Genomic DNA, 13,764 nt, shown 5'->3' with positions numbered 1-13,764 from the left:
AATAGAGAGTGGTTGGAGAGGACATTCTCTATTTTACCCTCCAAATATAGAGAATGGAGAGTAAAATAGAGTAGGGTTGGAGATGGTCGGATTTAAAATACGAAGAAATCAAAAGGAGTTTAATATGTAATGGGATGGAACTGTAGGGCCTTTTAGCAGGGTTATGGTTAGCTCTTTCATTTCCCTTTGTTCCTTTCTTTTCTTTGTTCAATATTCAATAATTTACTTTGACAATAACATACATATCCAACATATATAATTCACTGTGATAATAAAACATAAAAGTTGCAAAACAATACTACTATTTTAAATATACAAATATGGTCTCATCTGTTTCTAATAAAAACTCATTCTTAAGCAATTGGAGATGCTACATAGCATAACCAATACTGCCTAAGCAGTATATCCTTAGTCCCAATCACCAAAATTCAAGTTCAATATTTCAGTTGTGCTTACTTAATACTGCCTCAACAACCTTTTTCTTTCCTTAAAGGAAAACTTCATTCACTTCAGCTTTCTGCAAAAACTGGAAAACTTTAGTAACATAAGAAGCCAAAAAAAAAAACAAGTTACAAGATTTTTCAATTCTAACAATTGAACAAACCTTTTGTCTTCCAAAACTCAAACATTCTTGTAGACAGAATGTGGTTCAATATGAACTGGTTCACCAATAACATATGGATACAGAGGATTTGGTGGCAGTTCCGGAGGGCGAAGAAGTGGAGCTGATGGTTCTGCATATTCACCTTCATACTCATGACTATTTTCCTTAACTTGCCCAAGAGTTCTTAGAATTGTAGCCAATAAGATACAACACCCCTGCTTATGATCATTTCTTATTTATTAAGAATCATGTAACTAATTTGAGCCAAGGAAAAACATACTAAAATTCTTGAAGGTGGTTGCTTTTATTTCTTACCTGTGTTACAACACAGAGCAGGGCAATCCATTGGCAGATATCGCTATTCGAGTCCACAAAATCTTTGAAATCATCAAACCTTCCTGATGGATCTTCTGGTAAATCCTGATTTAGGTAAAACATAGTGAGAGCATTGGAGAGAAGCAATTGTCCAAGCCTTGGCGGGACAGAGTTACCCGGTACATAGAAGTTTTAAGTTGTACAAACACATCTATTCGTGAAAAAACATGACTATTATGAAAATGAAAAGTCATTTCTATAAGAAAAATCTGCAGATATAAACATGATCTTTGTTGTATCCTGAAGGAAATTTCTTGTATTTTCCCCAATCTGTATACGAGTAATATCTCTTTTAAGGAAAGTCTATTCTTTCACGCCTCAAAGTCATTTCTTCTTCAATTATATTTTCCTACTTTTCTAATAAGCTACCCTATGGAATTAGTCGAGGTGTTGCAACAAGGTTGTTTTGTTGATGTCCTGATCAATAGAATACAGAAAGATAAATTTGAATATAACAATATGATATAGGATTTCTTAGATGCATACCTTCTCCCAATCAGAGTTCAAGAAAACATCAGCTGTAATTGCAATCTCTGCTAAAAGAAGAACAAATATGATGAACATATACTATAAGTATAGTTAAGGTCCATTCTTTTTTCTCTCTATGCAGTTTCTTTTTTTCCAACAACCAAAAATAAATTTCCTGAAAGAGTATATATGAGAAATATAAAGAAAAAGGATACAAATGAGAGGCAATAGGAGTTGGAAGAGTTTGCTGCAACATGACCAAGGAAAGTGATTGCACACAAAGCAGTGCCAACACCAAGAAATGCATGGATAAACCTGTCATTATTTCACCACTGTGAGTATTAGCGCAGAGAAAATTATACTGTATTGTAAAATAAAAAAGAAAGTTAAATACCCAAGTTTCTTAGTTGAGAACTCACCAAGGAAATTGAGCATAATCAGGGGATGAAGGTGAGTTGGCTGCATCGCGCTGCCAAACTCTAATCATCCATACACCATAAATAAGCATTGCAATGCCCATAAATCCTATTGTTATGTTTGTGAACTTGAGGGATAATCGCAGGCAACTCTTTACAAGTTTTACCATCTTGAACTTTAAACAGAAACTGTTTCATTCACTTATGAGGGGAAATAGAAGAGCACTTGCTAGGTAAATAGCTCTTTATGTTTGCAAGGATACTTTGAAGAATGCATAAAAAAGCATATTGATGTGATTTACAACTGTTTGGATTCTTGATTTTTAAGAAATAATAGTGATGGTGACATGCCTAGATATGCAAAAATTGCCCAGATAGGCCAAGAAAAAAAAAAGGAAATTTCCAAGAAAGAGCTTATTGTTATCTACCAAGTTGGAGGACCTACTGAATTATGAGTAGCTTGTTTAGCTTATATAAACCCAAAATGGATCTTTGTCCAAAGATGTGGTCAAGGATAAGAACTATCTAATTTCAAATGTTCATGATAACAACATCACAAGATTTTAAAGGAGAGCTAGGGATATATTATTGACAAAATTATTCAATGTAGATATTATGTTTATACCCACAACTAATAGGAAAAAATAAAAGATAATCATCATGGTAATATAATATTATGTTTGTGTAAGATTGACAAGGCTCTTTTAGGCTATCAATAGTTTTGACGATGATTTTTAATCCCATTATTAATACAGATCACAAGATGTCGAAAGAAGGAAGTCGAAGCACAATGAATACACACACCCACAACAAAATTCATGTACAAGTCAAACTGGGAATAAATATATAGACGGACGACAACTGATGAAATCCTTCATCTAAATGAAGGCCGTCTGAAAAGAAGAGTTATTGCTTTTGACGACGAAGAAATTCCTTCATCTCAGTCAAAATATCAGCTTTAACAACGAGACGCATTCGCTTAGAGTCCTCCCACAGTAATCCTCCATATTCTCTGGCAAAATCACAGGCAGCCTCAAAGACATCCTAAAAGTAAGCAATAACAATCATGTTAGGCAAACAAACATTAAAAAGTTAAATCAAAATTAAGGTTGCAATGCAAATATCATGGTGCTTGACACTCACTTTAGAAGGGAATTCATCGTAGAAGTGGGCTGGCTCCATCTCAACCCGATTCAGATCAGATTCCCACAATCTAATCTGGCATGAGAAAGTGGTAGTTGAATTAGATAATTGGACAAGAACTTATTTTCCAATAAATCTTTTCATTGGTCTATCTTTGTCGATGGATTGGTTGAATAGATTTTGGTCGGCCATAATTGTGGGAACGTGTGACTAGTCAAGTACAAATTCTATAAGAGTCAATTAAATGTGGTGCAATTAGAGTAATATTTGGTTTTTAAAGCTGTCTTTCAGTTTCAACACTATGAGAAATAGTGAAGGAACCTGATCAGTAACATTCTCCGGCACAGATGGTATCCTCTCTGCAACCCTAGGATGTGCATTCTGCTGAAGGAAAGAAACTATCTGCAATCCATGCATTAAATCACAACAGCAGTCAAAACTTAACTTCAAGCGAAAGAAATTGTAGAGTAGCTGCTCAATTTGTGTTGTATAACTACATCCATACAGAATACTTCATAATATATCACTTGAAACATTTTGACGAATCACCATGACAGATTGTTCCCCATCTAATTCAATGTATTTGATAACTAAGGATAGGATAATTAGAACTCGAATATAAACCACTCCAGATAACTCAAGCAATGGTTTCCATTATGTCATATTTAACTCTTTCTAATTCATACAGAATCCTAAATGTGGTAGTTCAGTAAGAACTTTAGCACCAGAAGCACAATAGGTTCCAGTAATTCCATTAATGCATTCAAGAGTGTGCTAATTTTGAAAGGTGTGTAACTACTATTAAACATGATAAGTGGACTAAAGGACCAGAAACAAAACTATAAAAGGACCTTTTCTGCTAATCAACATCTATCAACTAGCCCACGAGATTTCTTTCGTAAGTGTAGCTGACCAAGAATTACTAAAAACATCCAACAAAAATGTCCCACATCATCAATCTTAAGCATTCCACATCTTCATCAAAAAAAGAAAAAATCTTCAACAAATATAGCACTCCACATGCAGTTGCTTTCTTAGATAATTTTTTAATTAGTTCTCTGATATAAGACAATGTTGGTTAATAAATAAATAGCAGCTGAAACTTGCCTGCTCAGAAGTAATGCCGTTTTGAAAAGCTTTATACAAACTTTCTTTATTAATAGCACCAACAATGAGATTTGGAAGCTGGTATTCCACCCTGTATTTGCAGCTAAAATTTGTTACTTAGAAATCTAACCAGAGAAGTTGATGAAAGAAATCTACTACTAGAAAATAAACACTCAACAGCCAAACACAGAGTATTAGGCATAACACATTAATAATAGGAATCAAGTTCTTATCTCAGAAGGGGAAAGAAAGAGAGAAGCAAAAGCTCAAACAACCATCCCTAAAAGCATTCTACACTTTAAACATGTCATCCACTTTCCAATAGCTCTGCTGAAATTCTTCAGCTTATCAACTCCAAACAATATTTAGACCCTATTTAATCCAAACTCCAAGCATCAATGATTGTGTTTACCCTGGCCAATTCTGACACAGATTTGAAAGTGTCCCATTCTTTTTGGTGACATCTTCTGCATTGAGCCAGTAGGATGCACAATCTCATTCATCATTTTTAATCTACATAACTAGTTCTTTCCTTTTTTTCAGCAGGAGGGATGTGTGTGTAATTACATCCAGATTGGTAGCATTTATTGCATCTGATACTCCAAAATCTAGGGGAAGCCAACTCTCTAGTATACTCCAGACTCCAGAATCTAGATAAGCCTTGAAGTCTGCATCACAATTGTTTAATATATTGCACATGCATGAATACATCTCAGAAAGCTGCATAAATGGAAGTGAAAGCAAATGGAATACTTTAGATAATAATATTGCCAGAGAACAAGATCTGCCTGATATTTCTGTCCATATGAAGGTAAATGAAGATTCATAAATAGGACATCCTCTCCCAACTCGCAAATGATACAAGTAATACACTTCTTGGCAAGCACCAGTCTAGCGTCAGATAAAGTTTGTGATGGTACTAATTCCAACAAAAAGAAGCAACAGAGTCCAGGTAACGCTATCAAGAGAAGGAGAGCTAGCACCTGTTCTTTCCATATGATCTCTTTTCTCAACCAAACTACAGAAAGAAACACAAACAGCAGAAACAAATTGTTCGGTACCTTGCAAAAAGGCGTAGGATCTCACAGTGCAATTTTGACGTTGAATATGCATACAGTCTGAAGTTTGTTTCAATAACGATAAAACCCTGATGAATGTGGTGGGAAGGCAAAGATGCATTTGCAGTCAGTAAGGTATCATAGAACTCGTTCCAAACTAATTTGAGAATTTAAATCTGGATGACAGGAAGCACAAAATTCTAAATTTCTGTACACACTTGCTTCATAAGAAAACTGTAAGAATAAAGATAGAAAACAAATAAATAAACTGGATTTCTGTGTAGCTTGACCCAACTACTCTAGGGAACACTTGCGAGTGCAGCATACCTGTTTCCTTGATGTTGTATCCGCTAAGCTAATTGACAGGTTGGTCGCCAGTTTGGTGGGAATAAACCAACTCTCTTTCCTTCCCTAAACCGCATCAAATGGGTAATTAAGAACATAATAAAATAGACAAAATCTTTTCACTCTCGTGAGCTCATTGATGGGGCAACAAGGAGTATTCACCTGCTGCAGCTTAACCAATCCCAAATCTGAAAGGTCCTTAATTATACTTCGCTGGAGATCAGTTATTGTGTTTGTGTTGTATGCCTATATTAGAAGACAATTCAACAAACATACGAAACTTAAGCATGAAGTAATGAACATTACAACCGTTTGGTTGGGGAAATGATTGAAAGACTTTTTAACAGTATTTTTCAGTTTTTCAAATATTGTTTTTTTAAGACAAAGTACAAAACTTTCTGCAGAAACAACTTCACTACTTTTCAACCAAACACCAGAGCGCTCCAGAACTAACTAAAATTCAAGCATTTAGAGTTTAAAGATGGTATCATTTACTACAGCTCCATGACAAACTTAATTCGAGAAGCTCTAGCACTGTCTAGTAATACCTTGCCGGTAACATGAAAGCTTAGCTCCAAAAGAAATGCAATAAGATCTGCTGAATCCACTCCTCGCTCCTGCATTAATACGAAAAATACAGAGTAATCATTTAGTAAATTTCATTAAATTTTCCAAAAGTTAGACAAATGGAAGTCTATACTCATCTCAACCAAAATTTTGAATCAAAGAGAGAATATCTTCTTGATTCTTGCTTGTATTAACTAATAATTTAGAGAGATAAGGAAACAAGGAAAGGGTGCCTAAAATATGTGATCAACAACAATAAAATCTGAGGTGGAACTAATGAGCTCAACTCAACTAGGTTCCAGTCCCCAAACTAATTGGGGTTAGCTATATGTTCTAGTATGAATTGCCTGTATCCATTCTGCACATTTTTTCAGTATTCTAATGATTCAAAATAGTTTGACTATTTTTACATTGGCCACCGGTTTCCCTCAACTCTCTTCCTTTATTCAGGCTTGGAAATGCTTACGCTTTGACGACCTTAGAGAGACAGTGTAGGCGATATAATCAGCAAGCTCTACAAAAGCCGAAGCTGCATCTCTAAGATTTTCTCCCCACCTACCTCCTTATCTTCAAAGTGTATCAGAAGACTAGCCGCAAATGTCAAATGTAATTGAATCACAACACCACCCAATGAACCAATGGTGATTCTGATGCAAAACCATACCGGAAGAGAGAGAGAGAGAGAGAGACACACACACATGCAGAGAGAGAAGGAGGTGGTCAGCAATACCTCAGCATTTGTTATGTACTCCCTGATGATGTACCAAAGCTGTGCATTTGTGTCCATTAGCTGTAATACACCACAGTCAATACAATATCCAAAAAAAAAAACATTGATTGATCGAGATAATTCAGTAACTCGTACCAAGAACTGGAACCCACTTTCAGTCAACCTTGGAGGTTCTCTATCGTCTCTGTTTAAGAAGGTATGAACTCATGGAGATTATGTCGATTATTACAAAATCATCCATACACATGCGGACAAAGAACTATACATATGTTATGTGTGAGTAGATATATATCCATAATACTGAAGTGGCCGGTACCTCTGACTTAAAAGTCCACGCTGGAAGATTTTCATCATCGAAGAACTTATGTTTGTGGTCTTTCCACCTTCACTGGAGCTTATAAGGTTCAGCAGAAAGCACTGGTTGCGACAGTTGCAAGTCATAAAAAGAGTTGCCAAAATTATATTCAGGCTGCAGTTTGATCAAAACCGAAAGCAAAGCAGATTGTCTCACAACATATTATTACATATTCTGAACACTCCTGGAAAATCAATGGACAAGAACTACTAACAAAATGCAAGTCATACCTCCCATTGTTCAACAGCATATGCCTCTAACTCCTCCAAGCTAGGAAGCCTCACAGTGATATTAGAAGGCATTGGTTCCCTTGGTAAGATTCCACTACAGTAATTGAAATCACATATTATAATCCAAATTGTACAATTACGAGACCAAGGATATGACAGATATTTCAGCATCATGTAGAAGTATTACCACAACAAGTTACTGTATCAAGTATAGCATCTTACTGGCAACTGAGGGTCAATGTATCAGGATCAAATTCTGAACTTCATCCCAGTTGGAAATTTAGCAAGACAAATCAAAAAACCATAAAGGATGAATAAGATGGAACACATACACAAGTGTGAATATACTTATCCAACAACAACAATAATAATAACTATGCCTCAATCGATCAACCCCAAACTAGTTGCAGTCAACTTTATTCAAATATGCAAATGCGTGAAGAAATGGCTCTTGGGCTTAACTCAACCCCAAAAGTCAACTCATGAAGGGAGGGATTGTCAGCTCATGATTGGAGGATATCCCAAGACAACATTAAGGCACCACAATTCATTCCCTCAATCAAGGTGGGATTTCACACTCGCACAGGACAACACAACCAGAGTTGGATAACATAACACGGAGGCTCAACATTGAGAAACACAACAATAGGGATTGTTAGCTCGGGCTCTGATACCATATGATGAAACTAAACCTTGGCCCTAACTCAACCCTAAAAGTTAGCACATGAAGGGAGGAGAACCCAATACCATATAAGAAAACCACAACTCGTTCCCTTGAGACAGGGATTAATAGGCCAGGAATCTGGTGTCTACACGCCGAATGTCCTAGTACTTCTACTAATTGTACATGTACTTTTATTTTTAAATCACCCGTCTCAGAGAAGACCAGCCAATAGTGATCATTAACACTTATAGAGAAAATATAATAAATAAGATAATAAAGCTTACCCATGGACTAGATGCTTCTGAAGATTAAATTGAAATTTTGGGTTTAGTTGATAAGTGGCTTCCTTTTTCCTGTAAGAAATCAAAGAGAATGGCAACACTAAACAACCAAAAACTGACCAAAATAACATGCAAAGAAATTGTGAATCACCCTGACCAGGTTTCGTCATTCCAATAGTTGAGACATGATTTCAACTACCTAAAACTTCTATAATGCTTATAAAGAGCAAAAACTTAAAAAGGAAAAAACAAAAGAAAGATAAGCAAGTATTGACAATTCAAGATATTCCCTCTAATCATGCTTGTTTATTTTGACCAAAGTTCTAATTTTGCTCATGTGTCATTATTTAAAGTGCTAAGTGAAAAACATGACAACCAGATGAAGATCAAGCGGGAAAAGTAAATACAGTCAGACCTCTATATAGCATCCGCCTTCGGCTGAGGGGAAAATTTAAATCAACAGGCGGTGACTTTGTATTCCAATTTCCATTAGAGAAAAAAAATCCATCTTGTAAGGGTCAAAATTTATTAATGATGTATAAGCATTCTTTAATTCTGAATTGCTGAAATATGAATACTTCTGAGAATTTAAATTTAAATAAGTTTGTCATCTTTAATCACATTAAAAAATAGATTTTTTGCATCCTTTTTTTTTTTTTGTCTATAACAGCCAAATAAAAATTTAAGTGTCAAATGTTGTTATAGGCATTATTCAAGACAAAGATTTTATAGTAGCTATCAAGAAAGAGAAGAATCTGCTCAATAACCTGTCAAATGTTTCCGTCATTACTCTCAGCTGTATCAATCTATCAATGGCAACTTTATGCTTTGAGAATCCATCTGGAAGCACCCACTCCTCCATCGACTTGGCTGTAATTGGTATGTCTATATACAACATTTGCAGCACATACTTCTTCGCTAAGGGAGGTAACGATCTAGCAGAAGAAATGAACAAATTAAGCACATAATATAGCATGTTTCAAAATAGTATCACCAAAAGTGAATTTCCTTGATATAGCTCGAGGTGAATACAGTGAGTGCTAAGTACTAGTGAATTAATCAATCTCTTGTTGCAATTGATACAAAAAAGTACAAATACTTTCTATAAAAACATTCAAACATTAAAAATTTGTGCTTGTGTATGTTTATACTTGTGTCAGCACAGCACTTGCTGCTGATTTAATTCATCCTTTTATGACTAAGTTCATTTCTCCAGAATAATAAGCTTAAAGACAAAGCAAACTTCTTTTGTATCCAAATGTACACAGTACATATCACTATATGCTAAATTGGTGAAATTACATCCATTTTTACTTGCAGAAAGTAATCAAAACAAAGCTCTGCACAAATATAAATGGTTGTGCAACAAGAAAAACTCTTAAGATTCGATCAAATTGGGGATTTTTAGAATACCTAAGAATGGCTTCACAGATAAAGGAATTGTCGTAAAGCATGTCGAGTTTCATGACAGGCAATGAAGCCACCATGTCCATGAAATTCCTGGCGACGATCTTCACTTGCGGCATTGTTGTTATAGATCAAATAAAGGTTTTCAATACTTCAATTTCTCAATCTAGGGTTTTAGCTTTGCTGAATGATGATTCTCCACTACTACTGCTAATACATATACCGCCGGCTTCATAAACATTACAGAAACTGTAGATTTATGTATTAAACCCGACTCGGGAGATGAAAGGCTCTTCTCCTCTTGCTATTTGGGCCAGAAACTTTCAAGGCCCAACATGAATTGGACCACTTGGTATCATAGATACGGTATTTTTGTTATATAGTTTCAAATTTCTCGGATGAAACTCTATATAAAAATTAAATTCTCGAATGTTTATGAAAATTCCAAAAGTCGAAGCTTCTCAAACCTATTGTAAGCAAGTTGTCATGTATCTCCCATATTTTTCAGGTAACTATCTTCATTATGATTAACAATTTAAATTAAATGTTTTGCTGGTATAAATGATGTAAATAATTTTCACATTATTAGTGTAGTTTACCCTCCGCTAAATTATTAGTTACCAATCAATATTTTCATAAAATATTTATTCACATAATTACGTAGTAATTTATAAGTGCATAAAATTTTAACTTTGCTAGCAATTACGTATAGTTATCTTTTAAATAATTAATAGTATAACAATTCTATTACATTATTGTTGTATGACATTAAATTAAGAAAATGTTACAAAAAGAAAAGGTCAACACTTCTATTTGCATAATGAAGCTACAACAATAATATACCCATTTGAATTAGGATAGAATATACACAAATGACCTTGTACCTTTGGAGGGTAGAGAAATTGTTTCCGTCAGAGATATTCATAATGAAGCTATAAATATCAAAAATCAACTTTCACCCCATGTTATCTGCTGTAGAACAAATCTTTGAACTATAGTAGTAATCCTAGCTAGTAGAATAAATTATATATATGCTATTCTTGCCCATTACAATTAGTTCATGCATAAAGAAAATCTTCAAGTGGCTTTAGGGGGTGGACTTGTTTTTATCAGCTGGATCCTCTTCTGCTAGAGTCTTGGAAGACCTGTTTGATTGGATTTTATTTACTTCCTCAGGAGGGATATCAAACTGCACAAGCAAACAGTAAGATAAAAATGAAACATTTGACAGCATCCAATAAAGCAAGATGGTAATAGGCTAACGTAACATCTAGAGTTAGTTAGTGTTCAGAATGAACGTGATCTAATTATATTATATGTTTGGGTTCAGATGAACCTGCAATACTCATCCTAGATCCGCCTCTAAGTACCAATGGGCATGAATTGCATAGGCATTCTTACTCTTCCTAGTCCTCACAAACAGAGTGGCAGCAAGGATTGAGAAAAGTAACAATTAACAAAACTTACGACTATTTTGATCATCAACATATAATACAACAAACTGACCTTGAAACCACAACCAGCTACACAAGCGCGATGACAATCCTACATCCATAAAAGAACACGTACAGATGTTGAACAACAAGTGTTAAAAGACACCAAATTTCAGGGTAATAAAACGAAATGAAGAGATGGTAAACCTCAGAGTGGCTAGCAGAACCAGGGGCGCGATCAATACAAGCACTCCATTGTTGATCCTTCATAACAGGACCTTTATAGCACATCTCATCACATTGTTCCAAACCTGCACATACCTTAAATTGAATAGACAAACATCAAGGTTCCTAATTAACCATCAATTACTCTATTGAATAACAACGATAATATGCTTTCCTATATCATTTTACAAATTTGAATGTTCCTTGTTCACAACTAACTAAAAATCTGCAACATAGAAACCAATAAAGTTCAGCAACTTACATTCCTCCCATGTATCGCCATCAGCATCACACGCCTTTTTGCAAAAAACTCTCCCTACAAAAATTTACACATCATAAAATTTTGGTAGAATTTCCTCTTTAAAACAACAAATGAATGAAATGCATCATCTATGAGTCGAAGTATATAAAAAACAAAAGAAGATAAAATTGATCTACTTGTGCAGTAACATTTTCAAGCTTAAAAGTAAGTCATTATTCTAACTTACAATTTTTCAACATGGGTGAATTTTGAACAGTCAATTACGTCTCAATCTCAAACTAGTTAGGTCCAGCTATACGAAACTCTCTATGTCGGGCCATCTTATTCCATGATCCTACTAAATGGTTAATGATTAATCGAATTACTTGGTACTTACTAGCGATGATGTTACAAGTTCAAATATTTTTTGCTTTGGCATGCTCAATTGGAACTATTAACACAAATATGAGACCTTTAAATTACAAGAAAAAGGGGGAATTAAGAGAGTAAATTACAAGGAATTTGGGTGAGGGCTGAGAATTTATTTGTGCATTGCTTGTTACAAGGTGGTGCCCATTGCTGTGGAATCATTATTTCTCTCTAATCTTTAATTTTCTTATTTTGTTTTATCTATATCAAATTTTGCAGAAGTTTTTTTAATTTTTTTTGTTTAATTATGTGGAAGATGAAGTAGTGGATTTTAATCAAATAAAAAAGAATATGCAGGAAGTAGGGGGAATAATCGTTGATTCGGAAATTTAGGCGACTTTGTTGTTCTTGCTTTTGTTTTCCCGCATGTTATTAGTTTTGAGTACAAATTATTTCACTATAGTTTATATCAACTTTCACCTTCTAAATACCCCCTCTGTTTTAATTTATTTTTTTATCTACTTTTAAAAAATGTCATTTTTTTATTTGTTTTTTTAGCGCATCTTTGTAATTTCAACCTTTTCACCTTACATGTTTAAAATTACAATATTAAAGATCGTTTTAGTACATTCTATGCAAAGGCAGTTCACGTGTCCTGTTAAGGATGCATGTGTACTCATTAACTTCGGAAAATTATGTATGTATATATCTTGCGATATGACATATATTTTATTAGGCACCTTAAGACACTAATAGAATTTGACTGTGTTGATTTAAACGGTGCACACCTCTGAGGTGTGAGCCGTGAGGGGGTGGGTTCAAATCCTATTTACAATTTTCTTTAAAATATTGATTAAAAGAAGGGGTTGGCTAGTTTTGAACTTGAAACCTCACGTGCAAAGTAAAGTTCAAAGTCACCAAAGCCACAAAGCAAACTTTATCTAGTATAATCATTTAATTCATATTTATACGTTAGTACATTAGTATTATATTTTTATGTTTAGTAAAACTATCATATGAATTGGTATTTAGTGACATGCTTTAACTAACGTGCATTAGTCATTGATGGTGCACCATTCATCTTCAAATCTTGAATTCACCTCTAATTTCTATGTTTTATTAAAATCATAAGATCCAAAAGTTTCTTAGTTAATTTTTAAAATTTTGTGTCAAGTCAATACTTCCTCTATTTCATATTATATGAGCATCTTACTTAAAATAATTGTCTCATTTTACTTAATCACTTACTAAATCAAAAAATTATTAATTAAATTTTATCAATTTTACCCTCAATTATGACCTTTTGAACGTGAAGAGCAAAATTGAAACTGAGAACTGTTTCAAATTCTGAGTGTAATGGCCCGTAGTGCTCAGTAACTTCTGCATACGTTTCAAATCCAGCGAAGCAATCACGGAGGCCGCAACATGTCCTCATCAATAAAACAAGATAAACGATTCATTCATTATTATTATTTTTATTATGTGTTTGAAGTTCTAATTAAATTTGCATTTCGCATTGCAGGACTCATTTTGGGGGTGGAGCTCCCAATCAAATTTCCTCTATATCCAAGGCTCGAACTCTAAATTTTTGGTTAAAGATGAAACAATTTCACCTAGGGGTGTGCACTATATGGATTAAACCGAATAATCAAACCAAATCTAACCGAACTTTTATTTGGATTGATTTTTTGGTTTTTCGGATTGGTTTTGGATTAATAAATTACTTTGTTTGGTTTCCTGGTTTGG

General features: G+C 34.3%; 3 protein-coding genes across 4 annotated transcripts; all 3 read right to left on the bottom strand.

Moving 5' to 3' along the window:
• Nucleotides 1–272: 272 nt before the first annotated feature.
• On the bottom strand, nt 273–2,101 carry LOC125846270 (tetraspanin-19-like). Of its 2 annotated transcripts, none has more exons than XM_049525650.1 (6): nt 1,867–2,101; nt 1,663–1,762; nt 1,466–1,546; nt 920–1,024; nt 605–819; nt 273–526 (listed from the first exon to the last, which is right to left on the bottom strand). In XM_049525650.1, exons 1-5 carry the CDS (start codon nt 2,031–2,033, stop codon nt 622–624), a joined length of 651 nt encoding a protein of 216 aa, XP_049381607.1. In that variant the 5' UTR covers nt 2,034–2,101; the 3' UTR covers nt 273–526; nt 605–621. The 2 variants fall into 2 exon arrangements, with proteins under 2 accessions (XP_049381607.1, XP_049381606.1); XM_049525649.1 differs by having other exon boundaries at nt 273–517.
• A 439-nt stretch (nt 2,102–2,540) lies between these two features.
• On the bottom strand, nt 2,541–9,994 carry LOC125846261 (general transcription and DNA repair factor IIH subunit TFB2). Its single transcript, XM_049525640.1, has 15 exons — nt 9,757–9,994; nt 9,111–9,278; nt 8,347–8,415; nt 7,399–7,492; nt 7,130–7,230; nt 6,949–6,997; nt 6,814–6,873; nt 6,065–6,133; nt 5,679–5,762; nt 5,499–5,582; nt 5,175–5,260; nt 4,110–4,204; nt 3,328–3,404; nt 3,007–3,081; nt 2,541–2,907 (listed from the first exon to the last, which is right to left on the bottom strand). Exons 1-15 carry the CDS (start codon nt 9,867–9,869, stop codon nt 2,770–2,772), a joined length of 1,362 nt encoding a protein of 453 aa, XP_049381597.1. The 5' UTR covers nt 9,870–9,994; the 3' UTR covers nt 2,541–2,769.
• An 823-nt stretch (nt 9,995–10,817) lies between these two features.
• LOC125846273 (uncharacterized) lies at nt 10,818–12,315 on the bottom strand. The gene is made up of 5 exons (XM_049525652.1): nt 12,165–12,315; nt 11,671–11,724; nt 11,391–11,494; nt 11,257–11,295; nt 10,818–10,939 (listed from the first exon to the last, which is right to left on the bottom strand). Exons 1-5 carry the CDS (start codon nt 12,238–12,240, stop codon nt 10,838–10,840), a joined length of 375 nt encoding a protein of 124 aa, XP_049381609.1. The 5' UTR covers nt 12,241–12,315; the 3' UTR covers nt 10,818–10,837.
• Between the last annotated feature and the right edge of the window lie 1,449 nt (nt 12,316–13,764).

This window comes from Solanum stenotomum, chromosome 12 (assembly GCF_019186545.1).
Source record: "Solanum stenotomum isolate F172 chromosome 12, ASM1918654v1, whole genome shotgun sequence".
Lineage (NCBI taxonomy): Eukaryota > Viridiplantae > Streptophyta > Magnoliopsida > Solanales > Solanaceae > Solanum > Solanum stenotomum.
Note: the sequence above shows the minus strand (reverse complement) of the source record. Positions and strands in the feature narration are given on the sequence as shown.